The sequence below is a fragment of the Chlamydotis macqueenii genome, chromosome 4 (genome assembly GCF_036417535.1).
Source record: "Chlamydotis macqueenii isolate bChlMac1 chromosome 4, bChlMac1.mat, whole genome shotgun sequence".
Lineage (NCBI taxonomy): Eukaryota > Metazoa > Chordata > Aves > Otidiformes > Otididae > Chlamydotis > Chlamydotis macqueenii.
In genome coordinates, this window is record NC_141559.1 from 8,898,502 (window position 1) to 8,925,877 (window position 27,376).

Consider the following 27,376-nt stretch of genomic DNA (forward strand, 5'->3'; position numbering starts at 1 on the left):
AAAATCCCCATCTATGTATCTTATAGTTGGCTGTTACCGTGACTTTCATCAGTGCCTTCTTGCAGTTTGATTAAGTTATTTTTGAGAACTGTTCTAAGTAATGAGAATACGTGCATGCTATGTATTTATAGAGTAGAATACTAATATTTTCTCTGTTTCTCCCATTCTTCATTTAATTTCCTTTTCTGTTTTCTGCTGTGCATTGAATTTATTTTATTTAGGAGAAATGGAATTAAAGTTGTAAAAGATATCATAGTCAGTATTTAGAAAAAGGTACTTGAGTAGTCACATAGTTAATCAGATCCCATGCACTGTGCAGGACAAAGATCCATTTCTCCTCCATGGGAAAAAAAAAAAAGTTTTTTAGAGTATGTGGAGATGTAGTCTTTTGGTTATTTTCTATTACAGCATTTTCCAGCCTAGATGGTCTTTTTCACAGTAATTTTTTTTTTTAAGCAGGAAATAGATTAGAACTTGGCCAAAAGTAGAGAGGAACAGAAAATGTAATGTTTCAAGCTGTTAGATAGAATTAAGAAGACTTGGAAAGGAACTTGTAGTCAAATTGTGGAGAGAGATCTTTCTCAAAATACAGTGACTCCACATCTGAGCGATGTGGTATTGCCCACAGTGTGTCTCTAAGACAAGACTGATTGAGGGTTTTTTTTAAATCGAGAGACCAAAAGATAGACTGCAGCAAGAATTACATCTGTGCATCATTAGTTTAGAGACTGTAACCTAACTGTCATGAATAACTGTCCACAGACAAGATGTAGTAGAAGTTAAGAGAAAGAATTATTGAGCCTTGAGGAAATCTGCAAGAAGTTAAGCAGGGTATGAGGAACATCCTCTGAAATACATGCAGATGGCGTGACAAAGGAGGAGAACCAAGTCACAGAATGCCAGAGAAGAAACCATACATCTATAAAACTGTGAACGATCGAGTTACTGGGTCTTAAGAAGCCAGTGCTTCCTTAGCTGTATGTTTCTGCTCTTTGAGTCCTGTTAATATGCAGTGTAATGAATCAAAACCGAAATGATGAGGAGAGAGCAAGTGATGAGTTACTGTCAGAAAAGCAAGTGGTAGCACATGACAGGAGAGAAGGATTGAATGTAATGCTGTTCCAGAGAATGGGAAGAGAAAAAAGCTGATAGCAGCCAAAATAGGAGAGGAAAAGATTAATGACAAGTGTCGAGAGGGAGTAGAGTGGAATGGGAGGAAGGCAGCCAGTGACATAAATGTTGTAGCTGGAAGAGCTGATGATGGCACTTCTCTCTGATCTAGTTTGACAGGCAGTGGATGTTTTAAAGCATCGTTATTTCTTGCTGGCACTCCCCTCTTCAAGTCTGTGTATACACATACACAATTATGAAAATGTAATTTATCTGTATTTAATTGTTTAAATTACCTCTGCTTGGGCTTTTCAAATTTATTCCAACTGGGAAAATACAAACCTTTTTTGGTGCATCAATCATTATGCTAAGCTGTCACTGACTTTAAAGAGAAGCAGGATTTGGGGTGATGTATTATGTTTAGAACTTCCCAGTCAATAGGCATGTTAAGGATACTTTAAGGCAGACAAACAATCTTGAGTAAAAATATATGAAGGAGGGAACTGAGAGCATGCCTACTTAGTCCAAGTAGATGTATTTTCAGTCACTTTGAACAATGATGAAAACTAAGGTATCATCCATGAAAATAAATCAATTTATTCTCCTTGGAAATTACGATTTTGTGCTCAGCAAAGAGCTAGGTATTTCTTACATATCCTTCTTTCATACTTAGGATGAAATCTTCATTCACAAAAAGAAAAAAATACTTTTTCATTTCATGACTACTGGAACAACTGAAATATTTTCTGTAAGGCAGTGCTCATAAAATGGAGGTCTGTAAAGCAAATTGTGAAACATATTTCCACACCAAGTTTGAAATTTTTGTTGATTGTAAGCCAGGAAATATGTGCTTATTCTAAAACTCCTGGTTTTTACTTTATCTGGGAAATAAAGAACAGTAAACCTCATGTAACTTTTTGACAAAGTAAGCTTGATCATCTGTACTTTAAGTTATTTTTTTAAGAGAGAATGCTCTGTTCGTGCTTTGATTATTTTTTTTTTCTTTTGAAGACATAACACGGCAAGTGACGTACAATTGTTAAATATGGCAACAAAACTCTTATTTGCTGACTTTACAGCTTTTAAAAAGAAGTTAACATCATGAAAACATCAGATTGAAAGAATTGTTAGAATGTTAAAAATTAAGACTTTTGCAGTCTAATGTAAACTGATTTTCTGCAAATGTACCTGTCAGTGTGCTCGAAAAAGCAAAGAAATGCTTGTGAAAGGGCCTTCAGGCTATATACTTATGAAAGTGCTGACATTTTGAGAGAAGTCAAATACTGTGTGTGTTTCAAAAGCGTGATAATAGGTTTTGTGTTAACACAAACCCAGAGCAGTAAGTATATTTTTCCATTCTCAAAACCATAAGAATTAAGTATGAAAACACACCAAACCACATGCTTACTGACATGGTTCATAGAGCATGTAATAGCTAGCTTTGTCCTTAATAATAGATGGCTATGCAGTGCTGAATATATAATTGGTTTTCTTGAAACAGCAGGAATTTTTGAATGCTTGCATCTTTGTCAGTAAAGCTAAGAAAACTTAATTTCTTAAAGGGCTCAAACTGCGTCTATTTCATCTAATATTAGAGCGTAATTGTAAGTACAGCCTCATTTTCACAACCATTAATTATCTTAATAGGTTAAACTGACATTTGAAACATCAGTATTTGAGCCTGAAGGAACTTCTCAGCAAGGGAATAAACGGGCACAGACAAGTATGAACAATCTGGTTCGGCTCCTGTGGGGAGAAGATAATCCGGACCTTCAGCAGACTATACAAGAGGTGCCTCATATTGTTATGTTCCTCACAATGAAATTGGACTCTGAAACGTCTAAGGATGAGGTATGTGACTAAATAATGCTGAAGATGAAAGGTAACAACTGACAACAGCAACTTGCCTTTTGATGTTAAAAAAAAAATCTTGCTAACCATGTTGAGTAGTGAATAGTCTGTTAACTGTCCATTTTGACAGAAATAAGGCCTGAAATTCCAGGGGGAAAAAAAATAGCATCACTGCTGACAAACTAATTGAACTTGAAATCACTTCAGTGCTACTGAATGTCTTCACATAAAGAGCGGACTAGAGGTGTTAACAGACAAAGCAGAGATAAATTCGGAAATTCGTTATTGTCTCTCAGATGCTTAGTGTGATGTTTTCAATACAGCTCTCAAACTTGAAATATGAAATCTGTCTAGTCAAAAAAAATCTTCCCCAGCAGGAGCTGTTGGCAGTCCACGTATATAATCTGTCTAGCTCCTGTTTTGAAATGCTAATATGCTTTTTCTTTTGCATGTCTGCTGTTCACAATCAACTGTTGATGCTTGCTTGGGCAGCATTTTTGAGTTACTGAAGTACTTTTCCTTTGTCCCGTAAAGCTTCTTTTCACATCTCATTTCCTTTTTGTCTTCTTCAGAAAAATTTTACCAGTGTACGTATACAAATGGACAATGTGGACTTTTCAGGAACAGACATTTGGAAAAAGACTCTTCTCCCCATCTGTAAATTCTCCTTAGATTTACCGTAGTGCCCCAGTGATCTTAAATTATCTGTCATGTGGAGACATCAAATGAAGTATGAATTTTGCCAGTCCCCAGGAACTGGGATGGTGAGACAGTGATGCAGTGGGGAGCAGAAGAAAGACAGTTTGCTTTCTCTCCCCTGGAATTAATCCTTAGCTCCAGTCAGTGCCCCCTTCCTTCTCTGAGATGTCTTCATTTTTTGGATACTCTTTCTCAACTGATAGAAGTCTGTATTACTCTGTTGGTGATGTGTAATAGAGAAAAAGTGTTACAACTACACATAATGGAGTTTAATGTTATTTTCTGGAGTAGGGCTGGGGAGGAGAACTCTAGAAAATTACATTATATCATAATATAATGTAAAGAAAATGTTATGAAATTTGCAGAGTCAAGTGGTTGAAAGCTAGGAAATGACATATTTATGGCTACTTGTGCAACTTTAATTCAGCCCTTCAGTGTGTATGCAGCATGACGTTGTCTTAAGTATGACATTTTTTCGTGGGAGATACTTTCAGCAGAAATTAGTTTATACAAGTGTGTCTTAATAATTATTACCTTTTTTTTTAATAGTGTTGCAACTAGGCAAGGTCGTTCTGGGCTCTTCTTCCCACCTGCAGTCTGCTTCCATTAAAACAGACAGTACTCCAGTATTCTTCTGCATTGGTATTTCCCTCTAATAAAAACTAAGAGAGCTAATTTAACTGTGAATTAAATGAACTTTAGAGGCTTTATCAAAGTTCACTTACATATTGCAAGTAGTTCTTTTTTTTCCTCAATTCTAAGTTTGTAGTCCAAGGCTGGTATGTTATGTGGTTAGAACAGCTATGGACAATTGCTGTAGACTTAGACCAGTTTTTCTTGGTCTCATAAACTTTACGAAATATTAAAAAAAAAAATAATAAAAATCAAGGCCTCTGGCTCCTGTGTTGGTAGGTGAGTAGATATGCAAATGCCTAGTTGCAATTCCTGCACTTCAGAGTGAATGGACTACTGCTTTCTTGCCCTGTTATTTCTTTACACTCTCCCAAAAAAGGAGGATTAACCCTGAATGATGAGCAGAGGTGAAAGAGGGATTGTAATGCCCTTATTCTCCCTTCATACTATGGAGGAATTGTTTCCTGAGAAGTCTTGGCCGTTGTGCAGCCTCAAATAGTCTCTAATATTGAAAGATGCTTTGCTGGTATAATCAAGCTCTTTATAAAATTTTCTAACAAAAGAATGCCGCCTTCCTCAAGGCATTTGTCTTTAATTTCATTTGGTGAACAGTAAGCAATATTTATCCTGTAGATGTACTGTTCCAAATTGAGTTTTCAGTTGTACTTCAAATTAGCAATGAAGTTGTTACACACCTATGCCATATTGCACCATGAAAATAGACTGATCCTTCGCTAAGCTGCTTTACCCGGAGCCAAAGGAGGCGTGGTACGCAGACCACATCCATGTAAACAATGGCAACTGGAACTGCTGACCAATTCTGCCACTTGTGAGCTTTTGGCACCCAAAAATAGAACTAATGAGCTCGAAGGCTTGTAAGCTCTATTTACCCAGCTCTGAAGGGAAGTAGTATTAGAAATTATTTAGGATGTGTGCCTACATGTGGGGAAGTGTCCCATACGATAGCGGTATCAGTGAGTAAGGTTGATCTTTTTTATGTTTTAGTTCAAGGTAGGTATTGCGATTATAACATACGTTATTTGTAACAGCATACAACTATAACATATGTACGTGTTTTGAACTGATTTTGGCGATACTGTGTTTTAAAAGGAGTGATGTTGATATTTCTCCTACATGATAGTGCTACTGGAACCATGCGTTCAGCATACTTGCACAGCAGGTGTTACTGACTAGCTGTTGAGAGAGCTTGGTTCATACAAACACTGACTTGTACTTCTTGTGGCACTTCTCTCTGTTTTTATAATTTCTGAATTAATCTTTAAGAATTCATAGTAGTCTTTTAGCTACTGTTTCTTTGTTAATCTTCTGTAAGATGCAACTTAAAGCAGCTATTGTCAGTGTACCGTGTGTGAAGACACTAGGAGGTTTTTAGCTGGTCAGCACCATTTTGATGCAATTTCTAGTAGCCATTTCTTATGTTGTCAAGACTACACTAATCTTTTTTTAAACGATATTTAGACTTAGTCTGCGAAATCTGTAGAATAAAAATTAAAAAGGGAAGCTGTTTGATAAGACGTTGATTTAGATATTCCGTCCAGGTTTGGGTTTTTTGGGTTGAGGGAGGGCTTACACTTTTTAAGAAATGAGCTACTTCTCCTTTATTAATTCCATTGTTGTTGGCCTATGAACTTTCCCCTTGCTTTGAAGACAGCTGATCTTGTACGGCGGCATGTGCTGAACCTTGCTAACTCATTTATATATTTATATGCTACAGCTCTGACCCTTTGTTACAGTTGTCTTTTCTTTCCCTGGGAAAGTGTACAGATAATGAATATTGTATAAAGGCCCCAGTTCATAGTGAGGAGAGAAAAAGGCTCTTTCTAGCCCTTTAGAGTGCTGTAATTAGAAAATGGCAGGGTTTATTCCAGCTCAGGAATTAATTCAAGAAAAAAAAAAATCCTTGCCGCTAATGAGTATTTGAAAATAGAGCTAATTAAATTGGATAAGAATGAAGAGTTTGCCAGGTCCTTCTGTAATGAAACTTTACATTCTTTTCGTCTTGATGAAGGAAAATTTTCTAACGGGTATTGGCACTGGCTGGATGTGCTTAGTGACATAAATAGGGAAGTCAATCGTGTCTGTGTTTCTTTTGTTTGCATAGAAAGATAATTTACTGTACTCTTTGCAATGGATAGGCTTAATATTCCAGGCGTTATTTCTGGCCCGTCATGATTTGGCAGAAAGCAATAAATGTGGGGCCATTATATTACTATATTTTTATAGTTGTTGAAATAATACAACATTTTTGAAAATGCTTACATAAAAATTTATTTTGAAGAATGAATTACAAAAAGAAAAATAATTGTCACAAATCTTTAGTGATCTTCAGTTTCAAGATTACTTCTTCAAAAAGGAGTATGCTGACACAGATGGTCAGAGGTTTGGTGATAAAATTGTTCATGGTGTATACGTTATTTGAGTATAGATCTCGCTTATATTTTGTGCTATACATGTAAAGCAATCAGGTAGAGTTATACAGAGATCGGAGTTTTCATGTATGCATTTTTTGTTTTAAAGAGCTGTATGTTTTAAATCACAATTTAAATATTGAAAGAACCATAGAAATATTAGCTATTTCTTAGAATAAGATTTGTTAACAGTATATTTTAAGCTGTAAAATGCAGTGGCCATACTGTTTGTCATTTTATGTTTCTCCCTATAATAATGATTCTAAATAAGTCCCACTTTTCTATAAAACAGAAAAGTTAAAACTGTCAGAAACATTGCTGTGCATTTGGGAACTTTCCAGTATGCCAGTGCAGACCACTGCTTGTTTTGATACCAGGTGAAAGTATATGATAAAAGCTTTCACGTTTTTTTTAAAAATTGATGCCAGGGAAAAAATTGTTATCTTGTTTTCTGTGGGTTATTTTTGTGATTTTGTTTTTGGTTTTGCTTTGCTTGTCTAACAGCTGACTTTCTTCACAGCAAGAAATTCTTTATCAGTACCCTGTATCAGAAGCATCCCAGAAACTGAAAAGTGTGAGAGGAATATTTCTCACACTATCTGACATACTGGAAACTGTTACTGGTACCCAGATTATCAGGTAAAAGTACTTGAAATGTAATGTATTACTGCTTTTATTATTTTGTACCTATGTGTACAGAAAAACACACATGGATCAGACATCAAGTTCAAAACAAAATAAGGGTGACTCTACCTGTTAGGCAGTAATGTTTTAACTGGAACAGCATGCCTGAAGTTTGACTCTCAGCCTGGATGTACATTGCTTTGGGGGAATTTCTTTGTCATGGGTGGCAATGACTAGGATTTTTAGTTCAGTGAAATTCTTTTTAGATCCCTACTTAGATCTGTTTTTAAAACATCGTTATCTAAACGGGGATTCTGTGGCACCGTACTATGGCAGACTGGAGATTCTACAAATCACATTTTTAAAAATTTTTAAAAAGATAAAATGTAATTCAGTTAAAATTGTGAGTGCCTACTACTTCAAAATTAATTTTATTTCACATTTAACGTGCAACACCTGGAAGATTTTTGTATCTACAGTCCAGGGCACTGGTCAGAAGTCTAATAAAAATGACTCCTGAGTTTTTGGAGCAGCATAGGAGTGATGGAGATATATCAAGAGATTACTGAATATTTCAAGGTAGATGATTTTCTGATGGAATAATTAGAAGTGAGGTAGCAGGTATCGGTTTCACACTTGTTCCCATTGAGAATCAGTATATGGGTTTGTATCTCTTGAGGGTTTCAGGGAAGATTCTCTTCTGCACATCAGTGCCTTGTGTGTCAGACGCAAGACCTGGATGGGTATAAAAAAGCCAAATGTAAGTGGGATTTCAGGCCCGAGAATACGTGCAAGCAGTAGTGCAATAGTGAACGGCATTGACAATAATAAGGAATTCCTCATAAGGCAAAAAGCCAATTTAAAATACTTAAGTTGGACTTTCCACTGATAAATTTTTTCTTAAAAGGAGTTCATTAAGTGCTTTTGAATATTTTTGCTTACCACAAAATTAATACTGGTTAATTTATATTTGTTTGCATTTGTTTCTCTTATTTTTTTTTTCTCAAACTTGTTGGTATGCTGCTATTTTGAGTAAGAAGTTTCAACACTGTACTTCAACCATACTTAAAACTTTGTAGTTAATATGTTACTAGAAGTCACGTTACTGGTGTAGTGATCAGTAGGAATGTGGATTGACTCCTCTAGCAGCAGGTACCAAACACAGGCTTTTGATCTTTTGAATACACCAGTATTTTACTGCAGTGCCACGTTAATTAGCACTGAGGTATGTTAACTCCTCTTAAATGCTTATGCATTATTAATAGAAATTCTCCCATATAGAAGCATTTTTGGGCATGTCCAGATTTTCAAACACATCAAAAAGACAAATAAATCCATTGTTTGATGAGCTGTATCTATAGTATAATCAGAAAAATAATACAGATACCCATGAAGATGTAGATTCACCTTTCCTGGTGAGGTTCTCAGTTTCCCATTTTTGAGTTCTAAAAATATAAAAACACTTCCGCTGGTCTCTGTGGATTCTCATCTCTTAAAATAATAGAATAGATAATCCCTAGCTTTCCTATGAAGCTTTTTCTAGCTGAAGAGTAAATTATTATTATTGTGCCTGCACATGTATTGTGTATCTTTTGGGATGGGGATGCTTATTTCTTTGTAGTTAATTGCATTATAAATCTATAATTTGCTTTGTTTGGAAAGCACTTCTAGTTGCATGAAGGATAAAAGATTTCTGGTGACCTGTGGAAATACCGAGTTATTTCTTAAGTAATGAAATGACACTATTGTTTTGTTCAGTACCATCAATTTACAGTATGAGTGAATCAGTAAAGCAAGTTAATCATGGAGCCATATCCTAAAAATTAAATTCTTAAATCCTTCAAACTTGAAAAGAGCTCTCTTTTTTCATGTTGCAGCAGTGTTATCCTGTTATTTAAAAATTCTAACATAATAGTTAGAAAGGTGGGGGTTTGCTATAAATTTAGTGTTTGAGATATTTACAAACATTGGTTTTAGCAGCAACCAGTACATTTAATCTGATAATCTGGTGTGTAATGTATGGTTTACTGCTAATTAGAACATTGGGTCTAATTCCATTTCATGTTCTAATCCGCTCTGTGGTTCAAATTCAAGTTCTCTGTGTCTCTATGGGATTGCTGAGCTTCATAGAGCAATTTTCTATACAAGGATATAGCGAGAGAGCTCCAGTTGTTTCTCACTCAGATGACATGTTCAAATACCTCTTGGGCTTGCTTTCAAACATGTGCGGAGTCTTTTCTAATGATTTTGTGAGTAACTACTATGTTCAGAACTTTCATTAGTACCTCCAGTTACCTCTCTGTGATCTGAAATGGCATTCATTTTTGAAGTTGATTATGGTAAAAGCTAGGCAGGAAGACCTTTAAAGAGCATCTGAATCATTCAGATGATGACTGTTACACTTCAGTACCGGTTGTTCATCGTTCACATTTGTATACTTGAAAATGTTGTTACTACTAGTGTGATCTGTTTGGAATAGAAATCAGGGAGTCTTTGAGTTCTGCAGTAATATAATTACCTAGCCCAAATGAATGCATGTGATTATCCATGAGCGTAAGACTTTGCATGTAACATACATATAAATCATTCTGGCTTATAATGGTGGTCTGTTGTAACTTCATAGTGTTAACAGCAGTACTTCTGGTTTAATTTTTCTAGTTCCTCCCTTTTCTTATGTGGAAAACTGGTTCAAATTGTTTACTGGAAAGAATCTGACAAGTTGCTTGTAATTGGCCTTCCTGAAGAAAAGTGAGTTTCAAATGCTTTGTTTTCCTTTTTATTTTGTTCCCTATTATATGTCCTCAGTTTCTATCAAAAAAGAAAGAAAGGGAAGGCTTACAATGTGTTCTTTTTACTGTAACTAGTTTATATAGCTGTGATTCCACTTTTTTTATTGACTTTGTTCACATCTTTTATACAGTCATTGTTACAGTTTCTTTTTCATTTCCTCTAAAGGGAATAAGATCTTGTTAGATCTCAGAAATATGTGTAGGCTAGAAAAGGGTAATTTTCAGTGTTTGGTAAAGTCAAGTCCTGATTAGAGACTACTGAGTAACAGCAGTAATATTACATATTTATTTGTTCTAGGAGGACAACTTTTTTTTTTTTCCCCCTTCCCACCCCCCGTTTTACTACTGTCTGTGTCATCATGGGCAAGTCAGTCAAAGGAAATCTCTCATACATTCCAATGAAGAATTTTTTGTTTGCACTATATCAGTAGTTAAGAATAGAGCTCTTCAGAAGATACCTGTGCTTATAGTAAAGATGTTATAAACACAGCTGTACATTTGAATTTTTATTTTGTAGTGTGCCACTTCCTCAGCTGAGGAACATGATTGAAGATGTTGTCAGGACCTTGAAATTTATGTACGGTTCTTTAGACAGGTGAGTTCTTTCAAAAGTAAAAGTTTCTTTCAGTCACTAATTTTTCATTTATGCTTGCTGAAGAAGACAGCTAGTAGCATGAATTTTAATGCTTACATTGAATTTCTTTGCATGTTCCTTTACAGTTGCATAAAAACCAGAATTCTGTTTTTCTTGCCTTTTTGTTTCAGTCTTAACACTTACGACTCTATTTACAGTCTGTATTATTTCAGAAAGTTTTGTTCTTGATTAGGTTAAATCATTCACAAATCATTGTGGGTGTCAACAGCACTCTGCAAATGTTATACTTTGTGTTAAAGCACTGTCCATAAAACACACATATGAATCAGTGTTATATGTTTAATAAAGAAAACACTCCAGACTTCTCAACTTTATTTGGCAGAGTGACTGTCTTTCTCTGCATTTGGAAATCAACCAGAAAATTTTCAGTCTGACTGTAACCTAAATAAAATTGCCAAGGTAGGATGTTCATATGCTTGCATTCAGTTCAGGTTTAAAGTGTGTATGCCATAGAGAAAGAAAAAGAGTAATCTTAATTTCCAAAAGGATGAAGCTGATCATTGTCTCATCTTAAATTGCTCCAAGATATCTACTGTAATACTATACTGCTTTAGTTTTTAATTTGTTTGTAGGTACAGCCTGGATATTAGCCTAGAGGTTTTTTTCATGTTTAAAATGAACGTTAAAAAAAAAATTTCCAAATGTAGTATCATGCTGTAAAGAGACTTCCGTAGCGCAGAGGGTTATATAAACAAGCTACGAGTTTCTCGATGTTATTCTAACTTGGAGTTCATGTTTGTTCAGTGCTTTTTGCCAGGTGGAAAATGTTTCTCGCCTGGATCATTTTTTCAACCTGTTCTTCCAGCGGGCGCTTCAGCCTGCAAGACTCAAGTCAAATGCCAGCCCCAGTGCTCAACACTACGATACCTGCAGTGCATTATTCACAGACAATCTCCCAGGCTTGCGCTGGCTGACATTGCCTCAGGAAATCAAGGTAATGTCATTTTCAGATCTCTCTAGAAAAACTTGTATATGAGGGGCCAGAAACTTGATGCAGTTATCTTCTGCTGTTATTGTGTAATTTATAGAAGTGCTTTGCCCACCCCAGACCACTGGTTTCCTACAAGATCCTTTGTTTAAGTTTGGAACTACACAATCATTTCACAGGAAACAGATTGCTGTTATGAGTGTAGTTTGGTGACTTTAGAGTTATCTAGAAAGAGAACGTGATGATAAAGGAATTAAAATTTATTTAAAATGTATATATGCACACACATGTATATATGCAGTAGTAAGACAAAAGCTAGATCAGAGTAAATAGCATTATAGCTTTCAGTCTTAAACTTCATTTTCATGACTTAAAGAAGTTAAAATAGGGATCGTTAGGATAATTATTAGTAAAGTAATATTTTAAAATAAAATAATAGATTTTATATACGTGTGGTGCATAATTCATGCCAGTTCTTCACTGAAGTGGTTTTTCATATACATTCTAGAAACGATGTTATTAGACCAAAATACATAAATGTGATATTTCTCCAATTTGAAACCATTGTAACCATTTTTATACAAGAGAAAACAATCCCAAGGAGATTCCAGCAGTGGAGTTGTAAGACCAACACATATTTTATTTCATTCAGAAATTTATGATATTATTTGAAATTACATATTGATTTCAATGACACAAAATGAAAATTGAATTCAGTTTGAATTATGCAAAATGAAGTCTGCAGGAGGGGTTGCGACTACAAAAACTTTGTCTTTCTGGGTGGCAGGTTCTGTAGCACAGTTCCAGCATAGTTTGGCTCTGCATAAATAAGCAAGTCCTAGCTGTGTTGTGCACTAGCTGGCAGACGAGCTGATTATAATACCTTTGATCAGTGTAGCAAGTTCTGCAAAGTGAACAAGATACAATATTCAGAGAATGCGGGGGAAAACTTCGATGAAATTCCATTAGGACAAAAGCTGATAATTCTCTTTAATGTACAGAAAGTTCCTCTGAAATGTTTTTTCCCATATGATTTTTTTTCTGTTGTGTATCCAGATCATCTTTCAATCTTTTTTTTTCTTAAGTCACTGTCGATATTTTTTTTGTTTGTTTATTACAGGATCAGATGTATTCTTTAATAACACAACTGTGTATGCATTTGTTTAGAAACAAACCAGAAGACTGCCTTTACTCCTTCAAAGGCCTTGTAATTTCCAATTTTCTTCTCTGTTTTCATGTTACATTTTCTTTAAAGTGATTTAGCATCACTGCCCAAGGATTGTGTGTTCCATTGCTAGAACATGTTTTGATCTGACAGTAGGTTCAGTGGTAGGTAACTGGGTCTTGCTGGGTGTAGTTTGCTGCTTTATTTTCAGTTATACTGGAAGTACAGAAATCAATGTGTACTTTCAAGACAAGGTGATCATGAAATTATTGCTTTTAAGTTTCTCATCAGAAAGACCTTCTGGGACTTTTCCTTTTGTGTGACAGAGTAGATGAAAGCTCTCCTTCTCCTCTCCCCCCACCATTTTCTCTCTTTTCTTAAATGAAAAGCTCTGTTCTTGGAAGATGGTACAGTCCACTTGGATAAATAAAGCATCCACAAGAAATTATTTTGTAGAGCACTAAAGCAAAAATTTAAGCAGGGTTGAAGACACTATAAGTACCCTGGCTCTCGCCTGGCTTTTTTTTTTTTCTCCTTCCAATTTCTGTAATGTCATCAGTATTAATAGTTGTTATTCCCTTGTAGGTTACTGAATTTGTAGCATCCTTCTTGCCTTCTTTTACAGCTATGATATAAATGACTACAGTTGAGGTGCTAATCCTGAGCTCTTTCTGTTATTTAATGGGCTAAATGTGGCACTTCATTCAAGAAGTGTCAGACATCAGGCATTGTAGTAAGGCACAGTGGACCCCTTAGATTATCAGTCAGTCCACTTTAGGGCCTAAAGTGGATGAAAGAAAGAGTCACTGTTGTTTCATTTTTCATCCTCTTGAACATTAGTGAATTTAGGATTCATTTTTACATTTGTGATTTTTAAATATTTTCAACTCCACAACTAGGAAATTATGTTCCATATCATGTGGAGAGTTGCTTGCATATCATATTTGAGTCAATATGCATATGGCAGTTTTCACAAAATTTCACAGGAAAAAGAATTCATTAAGATGGAATGATGGTTAGAATATGTTAGTCTTGTCATAGTAGAGTTTGAGTATTTGCTGTGATTTAATGCAAATGAAACAGCTGGGAAATTTTAAAGTGAAAGTTTTCTTTAGGGGATAGACTCAAAATATTTGTAAGACAGCAGAGTTAGTCTGAGCTGATCATAAACTCCATTATCCAAAGTTGTTCATTTCTGTAATTGTTGCTGATTAAATACTGTACTCACTGAAAGTAAAGAGACTGTACGATGGAAAATTGAAAGTGCTTCTCAGAATGGCTCTGCAAAAGGACTGAGTTTGGATGTCCTTACTTCTGCAGTGGCATATTCTTTAATCTATATGGTCTTTATTTGAGGATAATATTAACTAGGACTTTCCTGGTTTTCTGATTTTTATGTTTAATAAGACCTTATGTACAATTTTCATAAAAGTGTGTTTGGAGGGGAAGGGATGAAGTGGTAAGTCTTTCAATTTTACTATTGGCAGAGTTTGCAGAATTATTTCAGGTTTGCTGCTATTCAGTAACAGAAGTTACCATGGACATTGCAAGTGATGCATCAGTCAGTGCTGTTTGTTACCAAACCAAACTGTTTGCTGGTGTGGCCTCCTCTCTCTCTTCTCAGTAATATGGATTGTCTCCTCCTTTAGTAGCAGACTGACAATGATTTAGTTCTTTCCACCTTGCCCCCTAGTATGTGTCTAGATACATTTTTGCTAAATTTACTTGAGACCACTGTGTGCAACAATTTTAGTCAGACTTATGCATTTATGGTATGTATGTATGAACACCCTGTTATATATGTTTTAGCTACAGAAGAACAGATTTATGGGACTGTCTCAGAAAAGTTTCCTTGGTGTCATAACTCCAGAGCTAAATCTATTATCCAGGTGAAAAACGTAGAGGGGCCACTCACTTGCAAAATCCACGCTCTGTAACTGAAGGGAATAAAATGTTTATGCAACATGTAGTTGTAGAATATGGTCAGTTAGCAACCTGATAGATCTTTGCAAGGCAACTTTGTCCACCTCTAACTGTTGCCACGCTTTTTTTTTTTCTCGTCCAGGAAATTACTTTTTTTTCTCTTGTACTATTTGTTGATCAATTTTTTTTTTTCTCTCCATGCTTTCTTTTCTTTTCTCTCAAGTTTCTTTAGAGATGCTCTATTACACTTTGCTCTGTAGTTTAGCATGCAGGTTGTTTCTTCCTTGTGAAACTGTAAGTTTTAAAGGGATTTAGAAAACAATGTAGTTTGTGATAGAGACACCACTTTCCAAAATTGTCTGAGATTATCCAAGTTTTTCAGAAAAATTTTGTTGTTGCAGAAGAAGAAATTTCCAGTTAAGTTTTGTTGAAGATTTTTGTATTTTATAAGGAATATAAAAATAAAAATGTCAGGTTTTTGTTGAGCAGAAAGCTATTTAAATTTTAATGGGGGAAAAGCTGAGCAACTGGTTAGTTGTCGACTGCCAACAGCCATTTCAGTTAGAGACAGCCTGTTAATACAGCCCAAGAAGTTTGTAATGATGAGTTTTAGGTTCTTTTCATTAAGTAGCACATTTATGTCATGAACTTCAGTGGCTAGTGCCGTATTCTTTAAAGGAAAATATTTTCAGTAAAACTTACATTAACCAGCACCTCCTGTAGTTAGAGAAATAAGCAAGCTTAAGGTGGTTTCAGTAGAACAAACATAATGTGTGAGAAAGTTTTGGCAATTTCCATAGAGACAAAAACTACATCCATTGTGAAGAGGATTTTTCTTACAACTCAGCTGGATACGATAGCTGGCCAGGGTTCAGAGTGGTCTCTGGCATTCAAGGGGTATCTCTAGACCTCATGTTTTAAAGCACACCAAAAGCAAGTGACATCTCCTTTTTACTGAACAGTGGGTTTAGAAGGCACACAAGCAAAGAAATTTTACAGTTTCAAAGAAGAAGGCCATACATGGTGATTAAGAATGATTTTTCTTTAATCTGATGAATTGAAGTATATTTGATATTACTACTGAAAAGTATGTGCAAATTTTTGTCCATTCACTTTGTACTTCTGAATCCTCATCTTCTGAGACTAGCAAGATAGAGTGAACTATGCTAATATTGTAAGCTGATGTGTTGGAAATCTCTATAAAAATGTACTGTTTAAATATTTCAGATGGAAATCGACACAGCGCTGAGTGATCTGGAAGCAGCTGACTTTGCAGAGCTGGTAAACATTTTATTTTTGTTGTTTGCATTGCACAGTATCTCTTTGCCTTGGTGTCATGTTCAGTAGTTTTAAAAAGCACAAATTGCAAACTCATCTGCTTTTTAAAATCAAGTGAGAGTTGTTTAAGATAGCTCAATTTTACCCATTCTGTTTATCCTGAATTTCTCTCGTATTATAATCCTATGGGGTTAATCACTGAAAACTGATTTACTATAATTTAAGTCCATGGAACGTCTACAAGGACACTTTAGTTTCAACATAGCTGATTGTTGTTACGTTTCTTTTTTCATGTAGATAAATGTCTCCTACCCAAGCAATTGTGAATAAACCTGAAAACTTCTGTGGAGCACTAAGAACTTAATTTTCCAGTTTACAAAAAGCAATTACAAGTTATGCGTATTTTTAATACTGTTAAAGGAGAAGATAGTAATTTACTTCAGTATCACTTGCTGTGCATGCCCTTTACTGTGCTGCATGGGACAGTGAAGTGTAAACATACTGAAATTTCAGTTTTACTTTCTAGTGAAAGAGCTTGCTTAAACTCATGTTCCAGAACAGTTATTTTAAAATTATTTTCTTTATACATATATTATAATTGAGCATAAAGGTAACTTGTTTGATCACATATTTAGCAAAACAATTTGGGACATACATATTCTTAATTACAAAAGATACTTAATGATTCTTTAAAACCTAAAGTACAAGGTAGGCAGACATGTAGTCCATCTTGCAAATGAATTAAAAAAAAAAAAAATCACTGTACTAAACAACCTGGATGATTATTTACAAAAAGCAATGTTTGTAAGTTGTAGTTTATTGCACAGAAATTGACTGCACCCACTTCATTTAAAATACACTGTATCCAACTAAAGTTAGTGTTACTCATCTGAGATCACTGGGCATCTAAATTAAAAGATCCATGAATGGATATATTCTGGGTAAGATATCAAATACTGGGAAAAAATGCTTTGTCTTGGCAGTTGTCCTCTACGAGGGCCTCTGGTGTCAATAGTTATGCTTCAGCTACTTTGCTGTTAAGAACTCTGACAATTAGCATATCTTAACAAAAATAGTTGATGGACAGATAAGAACTAAATAGGAAATTCGTTATTTTGAGCTGAAAATTGTTAGAGAAAACTGTAGTGACATGAAAATAAATAACAGAATAAAAACTTGTAATTTTACTTGACTCTTTAGTATTAATGCTGTACTGACAATAAGAGGTGATCAAAAATGGAACTATTAAATAAGATTTCTTACAGTTGATTGGAATTAGTTGACTTGCATTTGGTAAAAAAAAATAAAAAATCTGAATTAAAATTATACCATGCTATTTTTTCCACAGTCGGAAGATTATTACGACATGAGAAGATTATATATGATTATGGGCTGTTGTCTCTTCTACAAGGTAGTATTAGTGATTAGAACCTAAAGATTAGGAAAATGCAGCTGGAAATCTAACCCAGTCATGTAGTAACTCTTTTCAGAACCTCACAAATATGAAAAAACTGTGTGATTGCTATAGTATTTCTAGTAACAGACCTAAAACTCAAACACCTTAACAGAAAAACTCGGTGTCAGGAAGTGATATGTACTATAGGATCAGGAAGAACAAAATAGTTGTTTGAAACTCTCTCAGAGGAATCTTGCTGCAGATGATCCAAGGATTGAAGAGAGACAGTAAAAAGGGTCAATTCAAGTGAGACTGTATGATATTCTAATAGGATTGTTTTTTCATTGCCATTTTTTAATAAAGAGAACAGGTGATCTATCTTTAATTTATCTTTAAATCAAAGGCTTGAGAAATTGGATTGACAGCTTTTTCACTTTGGCCTCATTTGGAAATGTACTTTTGCTGTTGAATACGCTATCTACATTTTATAAAGAGGTTGATAGCAGCCTTTGCTTTAAGGAAACTTATATTTTAAGGATTTTATCCTGCAATTGTTCTTCATGCTGGTAGTGTTATAAGACTAATCTGTTAGCACAAATGGAACTGCACGGTATCTACCATGACAGCACTTTAACTGTAGTGCTAGAAACACTGTTGTACTATGTATTTCTTTTGAAATTTTATTAATACCAATGAAAGCTCAGTATTTTTGGAGAAAGAATTAAATGAGAATTAAAGCACCTTAACTCTGTAGCTGTTTCGCAAGCTGTTAAAGCCAGGCATTTCCCAGCTCGCCTTTGATAAATTGTGTGTCTGCTGATGTTTTATTTGTTTGAATTTCAGTATTTTGATTCTTCAGATGTGGTGCAAAAGCTCAGTGTTACCTGTTGTACAACTGTATACCAAAAAGACAGTTTCTGGCCAGAAAGCTTACAGTCTCAATGCATGTGGATCATAGATGTGTCTATATGAAAAGTATTCTTAAGTAATAAGCAGTGGTGTCGTATTTCTTACTGAACACACTTCCTTTTCTGTGTTTAATTAAGGGTTACTTGATTGGTAATCACTTGCCAAAGGAAGATCTTATTGATATAGGTTTATATTGTCGGCACTATTGTCTGTTACCCTTGGCAGCAGAACAGAAGATTGGTCAGTTAGTGATATGGCGGGAAGTATTTCCACATCATCATATCCAGCCGTGCGAAGTTTCAAGTTTTACAGGATACAGGGAACCTGAAGCAAGATACTTTTTACTGATAGTTGGCTTGGTAAGTTAACATTTGCAGTATGCCCATTCTCTGATGCTCTGGTTTGCTGTTGTGTGTTGTCTGTTTTTCAGCAGAGCAACACTTTCCATGCATTTTATTTCGTAACTTTACAAAATATCTGTATTATAGCTGTTTCATGGGATAGAATTTCTTACAGAGTAGCATTTTTTATAAATTTGTAAAGCTTGCAAGTTTAAGTTCCCATTATTTTTATGCCTTTTCACTTCAGGTGAAAATGTTTTTACTTTCATGATCTTGTATTTTCTGACAAATCATTTCAGAAATGTGTTTGATTTTTTTAAAATGTGGACTTTTTTAAAGCAAACAACTAAGGAATTTGTATATGATAGTTTTTACATTTGCATGATTAACTTAAATAACATGATAACAGAAAGATTGCCTTGGACATGATTTCATTAGAAAAAAAATAAATAACTCCTCTGGAGGTGAGGAGGGAGTGTTGAATATAGTGCTGTATTTTGCCCAAGTATCAGATGAGCTATAAATATAATACAGTATGCGCTGTATATTAAACCAAAGCCTAATGTTGCTACCCCCATGTTTACAGAGACACTTCATGCTGTGTGTCCTGCTAGAGGCAGGAGGCTGTGCATCAAAAGCTGTTGGGAATCCAGGACCAGACTGTATATATGTAGATCAGGTCAAAGCCACTATACTTCAGCTGGAAGGAATAGATGCCAGCATAGAGGAAAGGCTAGATTCTCCTTCCATTCCACCTTTATCTTGTGCTGACTGGTTCCTCCCTGCACGTGACAAACTGGAATGCTTGACCACCTCACCCATCCTAAGTAAGCTACAAAATACTTCCAAATCAGGAACCACACCAGCAAGCAAAAGGACCCTGTTTGGTGACTCTTCCTTAATGACATGTAAGCCAAGCCCGACGAGAAACAGTGAAGGACCTGACCACAGTAACGAAGGTCCTGCAGAAGATGAAAGCAGTAATCCACAGCCTGGAGTGGATCAGGTCTGAGAACAAAGACAAAGAGAATTGATAAGGTTCTGGTGGGCTTGGGGGAGGTGGCAGTTCTTTTAAAAAATCTTAACTGAAGCAGCTTTTTAAATAAATAAATAAATAAATAAATAAAGCATACTATTAAAAAATAAATCTAAATAATCTGCATTCGGTAGAAAATACTTCTGTTGCCTTGGGAAGCTTTGGGTCAGCCTCACAGCTGATGCTTTTTTTTATTTTATCATTGCTTCTAAATATTTGTATTTTCACATGACTAAAATGGGTGCAGCTGCATTGGAATCAGCAGAAATAATTGGAGAATATCCCCAAAATAATAATTTCGTAAACATAAGTTATCAGAACAAATTGCTGTGCAGTTGTACAACTGCTTCTAATCCATTTTAGTCTAAAATAGGCTACAATGTAAAATTATACAAGTAGATGCAACTGTTTGGACCTTTGTAAAATGCTATGTTATTTTCTTCGGAGTAGGCGATTCGTTGGTTTGATTCTGTTCTTTCGTTAGCTGTGTTTTCTCTGTTAAGTCATCTGTTTGTTTTTCAGGTCACTAGAAAAAAACACACCCTACCAAATCCATTTAATTTAGGAAACGTCAAAAAAAACCTTTCAGAGAAAGATACAGAACTTCTTAACACTGTCAAGTAAGAATTTTTTTTTTATTCAGCATTTCATTTTTAAGGCCATACTTGGATCATTTTTTGAATATTCACAGATCACAGAAGTTCTTGCATAATTTTATTCTAACCAGAACTTTGCTATGCAAGGATTCTCAAAAGTGCATCTCTTAAATTGAGAGCTTAATTAGAAAAGATAACTGCTTGTCAAGAATATGTCAGCAGAATGTACGCAGATGGTCCCACATATATGTGACCTTGGAAGTTCAAATAAAAGAGTTTTTTTGGATCCAGCATACGCTTGTACCTCGCTGGTATCGCTGGGTAGGTGTACAAAGGACAAAGAAGCCATGATCCTTCCAGTTCCTACGCGTTGGCTGTGACGGCACAGTTTGCTCTGGTGTTTTGTTTGAGCTCTAAAGAAAGCTTGCCTTTTTTTTTTTTTCCTTCCCAAATTTTTTATTTCTCCTTGTGTTTTTCTTCTTTCAGCAACCATTTTTCAGAACACAAGTGCAATACCTAAGTAGTTCCATAGTTTTATTGGTTGGTGGATTTTTTTTAAATTGAGTATTAACAGTCCAAATTAGCAGGATTTCTTTGGTGTACAAATAGAAACCTTTTGAATGTTTGTATCCATTTTTGTACTCTATTGTAGTTACCAGAAAAATAGTCTGTCTTAAGAAACACAAGTGTATGTTGTTAACTGAAATTTATTTCAAAGTTATTTGAATATTAAATGAATTCTCCTATTTTTGAAGGTTGACATCTGGTCCCGAGAATACTCTCTTCCACTATCTATTGTTGGAAACGATGCAAGGAATCTTTATTACTCCAACTCACAAAGAAGTAGCACAACTCGGTGGCTCCATCCACCCTCAGTTAATTGAGAATTTCTATCGTTGCTGTCTTTCAATTCGTTCCGTTTTTCAGCAGTCCATGAGGAAAGAAGTATGGAAACTTTGTTTTCTTTTTTTCTATTTGCATTCTCAACTCTATATGCCTTGTGTTTGATTAAAAATTCTGCATATGATCCTCTGGAGTAAGATGGTAGTACTAACGCAGAAATCTAAACGATAGGTATAAGAATCAATTTATGAGATACTCCATTCAGATCAGACATTTTGTGTTCAACGCACACTTGATTTTGCTAAAAGACTGGTTTGTTAATTGCACAGTTGATTTTTATTGGCATTAAATTCTGATAACATTTCATCTCTGCTTATTTTGTGACCTCTTTAGTCCTTTTGGAAAAGAGAAATAATTAACTGTAAACCTAAGAGGAATACTGTCTGTCAGCTGCATTTTTTTAGATCCTAAAGTGACAATCCAAGTGAATTAAATGAGAAATCTGAAATAACTGTACAAACGGAGTGAACACAGTTTGCAAACAGCAGTATAGTTTTTCTTCATCTTTTCTTGAAGTCACTTCTGGTTAGACAGATGTGCCTTGTAAATCATCTAGGAATTTGTAAGTGTTAGAAAAATAGGTTAATTGGGTGGATTGTTCTGTCAGCTTCATATGGCACTGCGGTTTGGCTGAATAGGACTTTGGCAATGAGTCATTTATTTTGGGCACTTCTGTTGGGAGATGTAGAAACGCAGAAGCAAGCAGAGAGAATACACAAATATTTCTTATCATCAAATTGCCTTTGGTTACAACTGTTAAGTAAACAGTTTATAGTTCAAACAACAACAAAAAAAAGAAGAATAAAGAAACCATTGAACCACTAGGCGTAGCTCATAAAAAGTGAAAAACTCACGCTCGGAAGTCAAAACTTCTCTTTTGGCCACAGCTACCTCAGCACGTGATTTTCTGGCTTCTTCAGACATTAGTACAGTAGGCAGCAGCTGGTTCATTCTGCTCTGAAAATCAGAAATAATTGATGAACGTGTGCTGCAGAACAAAGTTTCTCTTTTAGAGAAATTTGGGATAGTTTTTGCATGTTGGCTCCAACAATTAATGCTGAAATTGGCAGGTTATATTATGGCATGGGGAAAATATAAAAGAATGAATAGAAGTTCTCCTTGTTCATAGTGCACAAAAAAAAAAGTCAAATATAGAAATGTACTATTACACTGCTTATTCTTTGACATCAGCTAAATATTGTTATAGTTTAGGATTCAGATAATTGCACCAATAATGCAGAATTATTGTAAAGTGATCGATAATTACCTTTCCCTCACTTTTTGAGAACTGAAAAGTCACAATTTAACTTCTAAATGTGTACAGAGATTTTGATAAATTTTAAATTGAACAAAAATCATCTCTGTGGTCTTAAACTGAAAATGTATGTAATAAGCAGCCCCGGCCTCATTTTCTTCATCATCTTAATTTTCTTCATACTCTTAAACCAGAAGGAAAAAAGTTTTAATGCCTATGAAACTACAGACCCCTCTAAATACATAATTTTTCTTGAGTATTATCAGTATGAATGGCATAGTGCGAGATGTGCTAAAATATAAACAAATTTCACTTGGAAATTGCATGATAACGACCTGGAGTTCCTTAAGTCTTTCTCAGTAGCAATATTGGCAAGAACAGGGTTTGAAACAATTACCTACTGAGGAAAGATACCAGAAGGGTTAAGTCGTCTATTGTGAAATTTCTTCCACTCTATGAACTAGCAGTAATTTAGAATATGCCTTATGAATTTAATCCAAAGCATGTTTAGGGAAATGTTAAAGACATTTTCTCCAGCAAATATTAGCCTTTTTGTTTCTCAAATGCTAAGGTGCATTTAACTTTTTTCTTCTACTGTGTTTGAGAAATTAAGATAGTTGTGATATTTTGACTATTTTTTCTCATCTAGATCTTCAGCCCCTGCATCTTCAATACTGTAGGCAGTTTGAAAGATGCAGTTTCTACTTCTGCACATGGCAGACAGAAGCATTGAGGTTTTTTTTCAATAAAACCATTTCTTTCACTTTTGAAGCAACTGATTGAAACAGAAGTTTCATTGACAGATCCAGACATGTCCTGGCTTAGCAACTCTCTTAAGACAGATTTGTTTCAAAGGGATTTCCACTTCTGTCTCCGTAATCTCATCTTACTTATCATGCTTCAAAAAGAAAAAAAAAAGATTTAAAGCTTTTTTTTTATTATTACATAGATATTTACAAAAGAACAATAAGCTTCCTTTCACTTCAGTGGGAGAAGAGTTAAACTAGTGACAAACCCTTTCAAAATTCCTCCTGTGTTTATCTCCATGTCTACTCTGGTCTTTTTCCCCTTGCTGAAAGACACCGTGGCTTTATTAGACTCACAGGACTGTTGAGCACCAAGACAGAACAAAGACAGAAAAGTAGGTTTTGTGCATGCAGTTTGATCCTCAACAAACAGGTAACTTCAGTTAGAAACAACTGGAACTTTTGCAAGGTTTATTTGAAAGCTCCGTACAAAACATGGCCCTAAAAACTCAAGGAAACATGAAAATGTCTTTATTTTCTATACATCTTATGCACTTCTGCTGAGTAAGGGCAAGAAAACGCTCTGAGCAGAGTGCTTCAGCTGTTTATTTACAAAAAGAAATTCCTGCCTGGCCAAGTTTATTCAATAGTCTTTTACTATCACAGGTCTTAATTAGGGGAGCACACAGAGAAAGAAAGATTAGAGCTTTAGCTGTTGTAACACAGTTTTTTAAAGAAGATGTATTATTTCAGATGTCTTATTAAAGAAATAGTGTTCAGCTAGGAAAAAAAAATAAAAGAGGGGAGTATGTGTCTACCTCCAAGTTGTGTAACGATAGAAAAGCCTGTTGATGCCAAAGTAACAAAATGGTGAAGAAAAGAATACAAGCAAGTCACTTGTATCTTCTAAGTCTTCTTTTTTGACAGCAAAATCACTCGTCAGAGATTCCCTGAAGCAATGACATAGTTGTATTTGCTAGTGTTTATGTCAAAATATTTCATTCTATACTAACACTTCACCAATTGTTTTACAGGAAAAGAAAAAAGCAGGCAGTGGGATTTCAGAATTTAGTAATGCAGATGAGGACTCGGATCTGGTAACAGAACATGGGATTTTGTTTGAGTGCTCTCCTGATAACTGGACTGATCAGAAGAAACCGCCACCAACAATGAGTTACTGGGTTGTGGGGTGAGTTTAAAGGCAAATGAATGTATTTCTCCCGAAGTTTTCCATTTTGAATATGCCACTGTACTCATTATGAATTAATTTAACTGTGGCTGATCACAGAAATACTTGAGCTGACTGACTGAGGATGCTGCAGTCATACCCTTAATAGCCTGCACTTTCTTTGTGCTCCTCACACTCCTCCTGACCTCTCAATTCCTTGCTTTGCAAGTAAATCCCACTGTCTTGCCTCCGTGCATGACGTTGATTCAGTGGTAGAAAGAAGTAAGGTGAACAATTGTAGTTCTTGGTCGGTTGGTTGAATTTTTTTTCATTGGGAAGATCAAATCAGCCTACCAGTCTATTCTGAGATATTTTGGAAAGGGAGTTTTCTTTCCTCATTTTGCTTTCAAAGTTCTGCTGTTATCACTGTAAATGGATTGTGATTTGTGTTGTTATTTAAACTTAAAGTGATTTTCTTAATGATGCATACAGTTATTGCTACATAGCAAAGCCTTATTTGCGTGACAGAACAGCATACTGCCCTAAGCATTAAATATTAAAAATAATACATTTTTTGAAGTAGTTAAAATTAGTTGTAATGAGAAAGTAACATATATCATTTCTTCACAATTCAGAACATATCAGATATTGTAATTGTTTAAGTCCAGGCCAGCAGGCCCTATTCTGTAGCCACTACTTCTCATGTGTTATTCTTTCCTCCACCTACTGTATGTTGTGCCTCTGCACTATCAAACGTGTTGACTGAGGGGCAGCCCGTTAGAATTTGCAGAGCTCTATACTATGCTATAATGCTACACTCAGTTATGCACAGGTATTAACAGCACAGGTATTAATTAGCTCTTTCCCTAAAAGTGCTTATTAGATTGACTTGTGGGAAGGCACCTACCCAGATGTATTAAGTTTAAAAATCAGTAAGTATGTGAATACTGCCGCCTGCTCCCAAGGACCTTGATTGCAGCTTGTTGCAAACTGGAAACTTGGATTACTGCAAACGCACCAGTACCATACAAATAGATCCTGAAAACTTGAGGAATTTTTTCCATACACACTAATGAAAAAACTGAACAGAGAATAACTTGATTTAAAAATATAGTGTATTGAAAGAAGTAAGGTAATGCAGGAGAGCCACAGAAATTTGCTAGCTGTCTTACACAGCAGTTGTTTGTACCACCTTACTGAAATCTCAGAGTACAAACTGTGGAGGAGAAAAAGCTAACACCTGTGATAATTTTCTTTTTTTCTTCTTTTTTTTTTTTTTTTGTTTTTCCAGAAGACTCATTCTGCATCCAAAACCTCAGGAGTGTTACGTCTGTTTTCATGACTCAGCCACAGAAGCTGCTGTCGAACTGGCCTTTAAATTGTCCTTCGGCTTGGCTACATAGATGAGCTTGCAGAACATTCAGCCATCCTGCGTGGTGTTGTCATCTCTTTCAAGTAACGAGAAATTGACTCAGTTGTGCTGCCCACCCATGGCATGTCTTTGAAATGCTTAAAAAAAAAAAAAAAATCTAATCTACCTTGTGATATGACACAGGTAAAACTTCAGTGATTATTCTAATGACTTCATCAACTGAATAATTTCAAAAAAAATATTTCAGAGAAACACAGTTCTTATTTTTATATACTGTCAAATTGTTTATCCTGAGCATAATTTTGTTATATGAAAACATCATATAATTTGTACATTCACTGCTGTTCAGGGTATAATCTGCAATGGAAAATGATAAGCTGATATCCTCAAAGTACTCGCTGAACATCTGGCAATTAGTGGTGGAGAGGAAAAAAAGTTTTCCAATTAATTACAGTTTTGTGCCTCTAAGGACATGAAAAATACTGCATGTTTTCAGTAACACTGTGTTAATCAAAACAGAAAGAAATCTTTTAGCCGATTCATGGCACTTAGCCACACAAAACTAATAGCTTATCATTTTTACCAGTGTGGTCTCCTGCACACTGGAGGACTATAGTGTGGTTTATGTTTTACTTGACTTCGTGAGTTTTAACTATAAATAATACTTATATTTGTTAAAACACCATTTTGAAGACACTAAAGAAGATGAGGGACAGGGAAGTGATGGTTTTAAGACTATACAGGGACTCAGCTAATTTTATATTATCTTGATAATTTCATAATAAAAAATGTATATTTGCCAAAAGACCAGGAAAGTGTTGGTCTATTTTTTTTTACTTAACGTATTTTATGTTTTGTTTATTTAAACAATATTTGTTTAGCTAGGTCTTCTACAGTTTACAGCTGGATATTACAAAAAAACCATTAGATTATGTCCATATAAGGCAAGAGAAGACAAGATGTTCACAAAATCAGAATTCTTCTACAAAATTCAGCTTCCTTACAAATTGTTAAAATGTTTGTAACTGCAGACCAGTTGCTCCTAAAGTTTTGGGTTTTTTTTAATTTAATTACTAAGGTTTAGTTTAAAATGTAAGATTTTTTTTAGGATCCTTTTACTTACAGGCAGCACATCCAGATGTGGTCATCTGTGTAGCATTTAATCATATTCCATGTCAACAGTGCATTTTTTTCTTTTCTTTCTCCTGTTTCTACTTGCTTTTCATGAGTGCTTTTCATAAAATGCATGACTAAAGTTGCATTTTAAACAAAGAGATCAAAAAGTTTTCAAGTATTCGGGAAAGTAAATGCAGTTCTATAGGCTCTCATGATCAAATCTTTAGATCTTGTTTTCACTAGTAAATTACGCTGTTTAGAGTCGTTCTAAAATTGTCAATCAAATACTTGTAACTGCCCACAGCTTGTCTTGAATCACTCAGCAGTTGCTTTAATTTCACGCAGTAGAAGTCTGAGACCTAAAGTTTAAGCATATGACTGGAGATTTTGTTAATCATTGTTTAACAAGAGACCTGGTTACCCAGGGACATGGAGAAGGCTGAGGTACTCAACT

At 35.1% G+C, this 27,376-nt stretch overlaps 1 protein-coding gene across 3 annotated transcripts in view; it reads left to right on the forward strand.

The window, feature by feature from the left end:
- Positions 1-26,613, forward strand: part of INTU (inturned planar cell polarity protein) — a 51,105-nt gene extending 24,492 nt beyond the window's left edge. For 2 of the 3 annotated variants that reach the window (XM_086747128.1, XM_086747127.1), the window contains exons 4-16: positions 2,758-2,961; positions 7,243-7,361; positions 10,005-10,094; positions 10,653-10,730; positions 11,535-11,724; positions 16,034-16,087; positions 17,433-17,495; positions 18,527-18,748; positions 19,317-19,736; positions 20,289-20,386; positions 21,118-21,307; positions 24,301-24,455; positions 25,726-26,613. In XM_086747128.1, the coding sequence (XP_086603254.1) occupies positions 2,758-2,961; positions 7,243-7,361; positions 10,005-10,094; positions 10,653-10,730; positions 11,535-11,724; positions 16,034-16,087; positions 17,433-17,495; positions 18,527-18,748; positions 19,317-19,736; positions 20,289-20,386; positions 21,118-21,307; positions 24,301-24,455; positions 25,726-25,837 (1,995 nt within the window). In that variant the 3' untranslated portion in view covers positions 25,838-26,613. The remainder of the gene's footprint in view (positions 1-2,757; positions 2,962-7,242; positions 7,362-10,004; positions 10,095-10,652; positions 10,731-11,534; positions 11,725-16,033; positions 16,088-17,432; positions 17,496-18,526; positions 18,749-19,316; positions 19,737-20,288; positions 20,387-21,117; positions 21,308-24,300; positions 24,456-25,725) is intronic. The other variant, XR_015258485.1, reaches the window with a different exon arrangement.
- Positions 26,614-27,376: the final 763 nt, after the last annotated feature.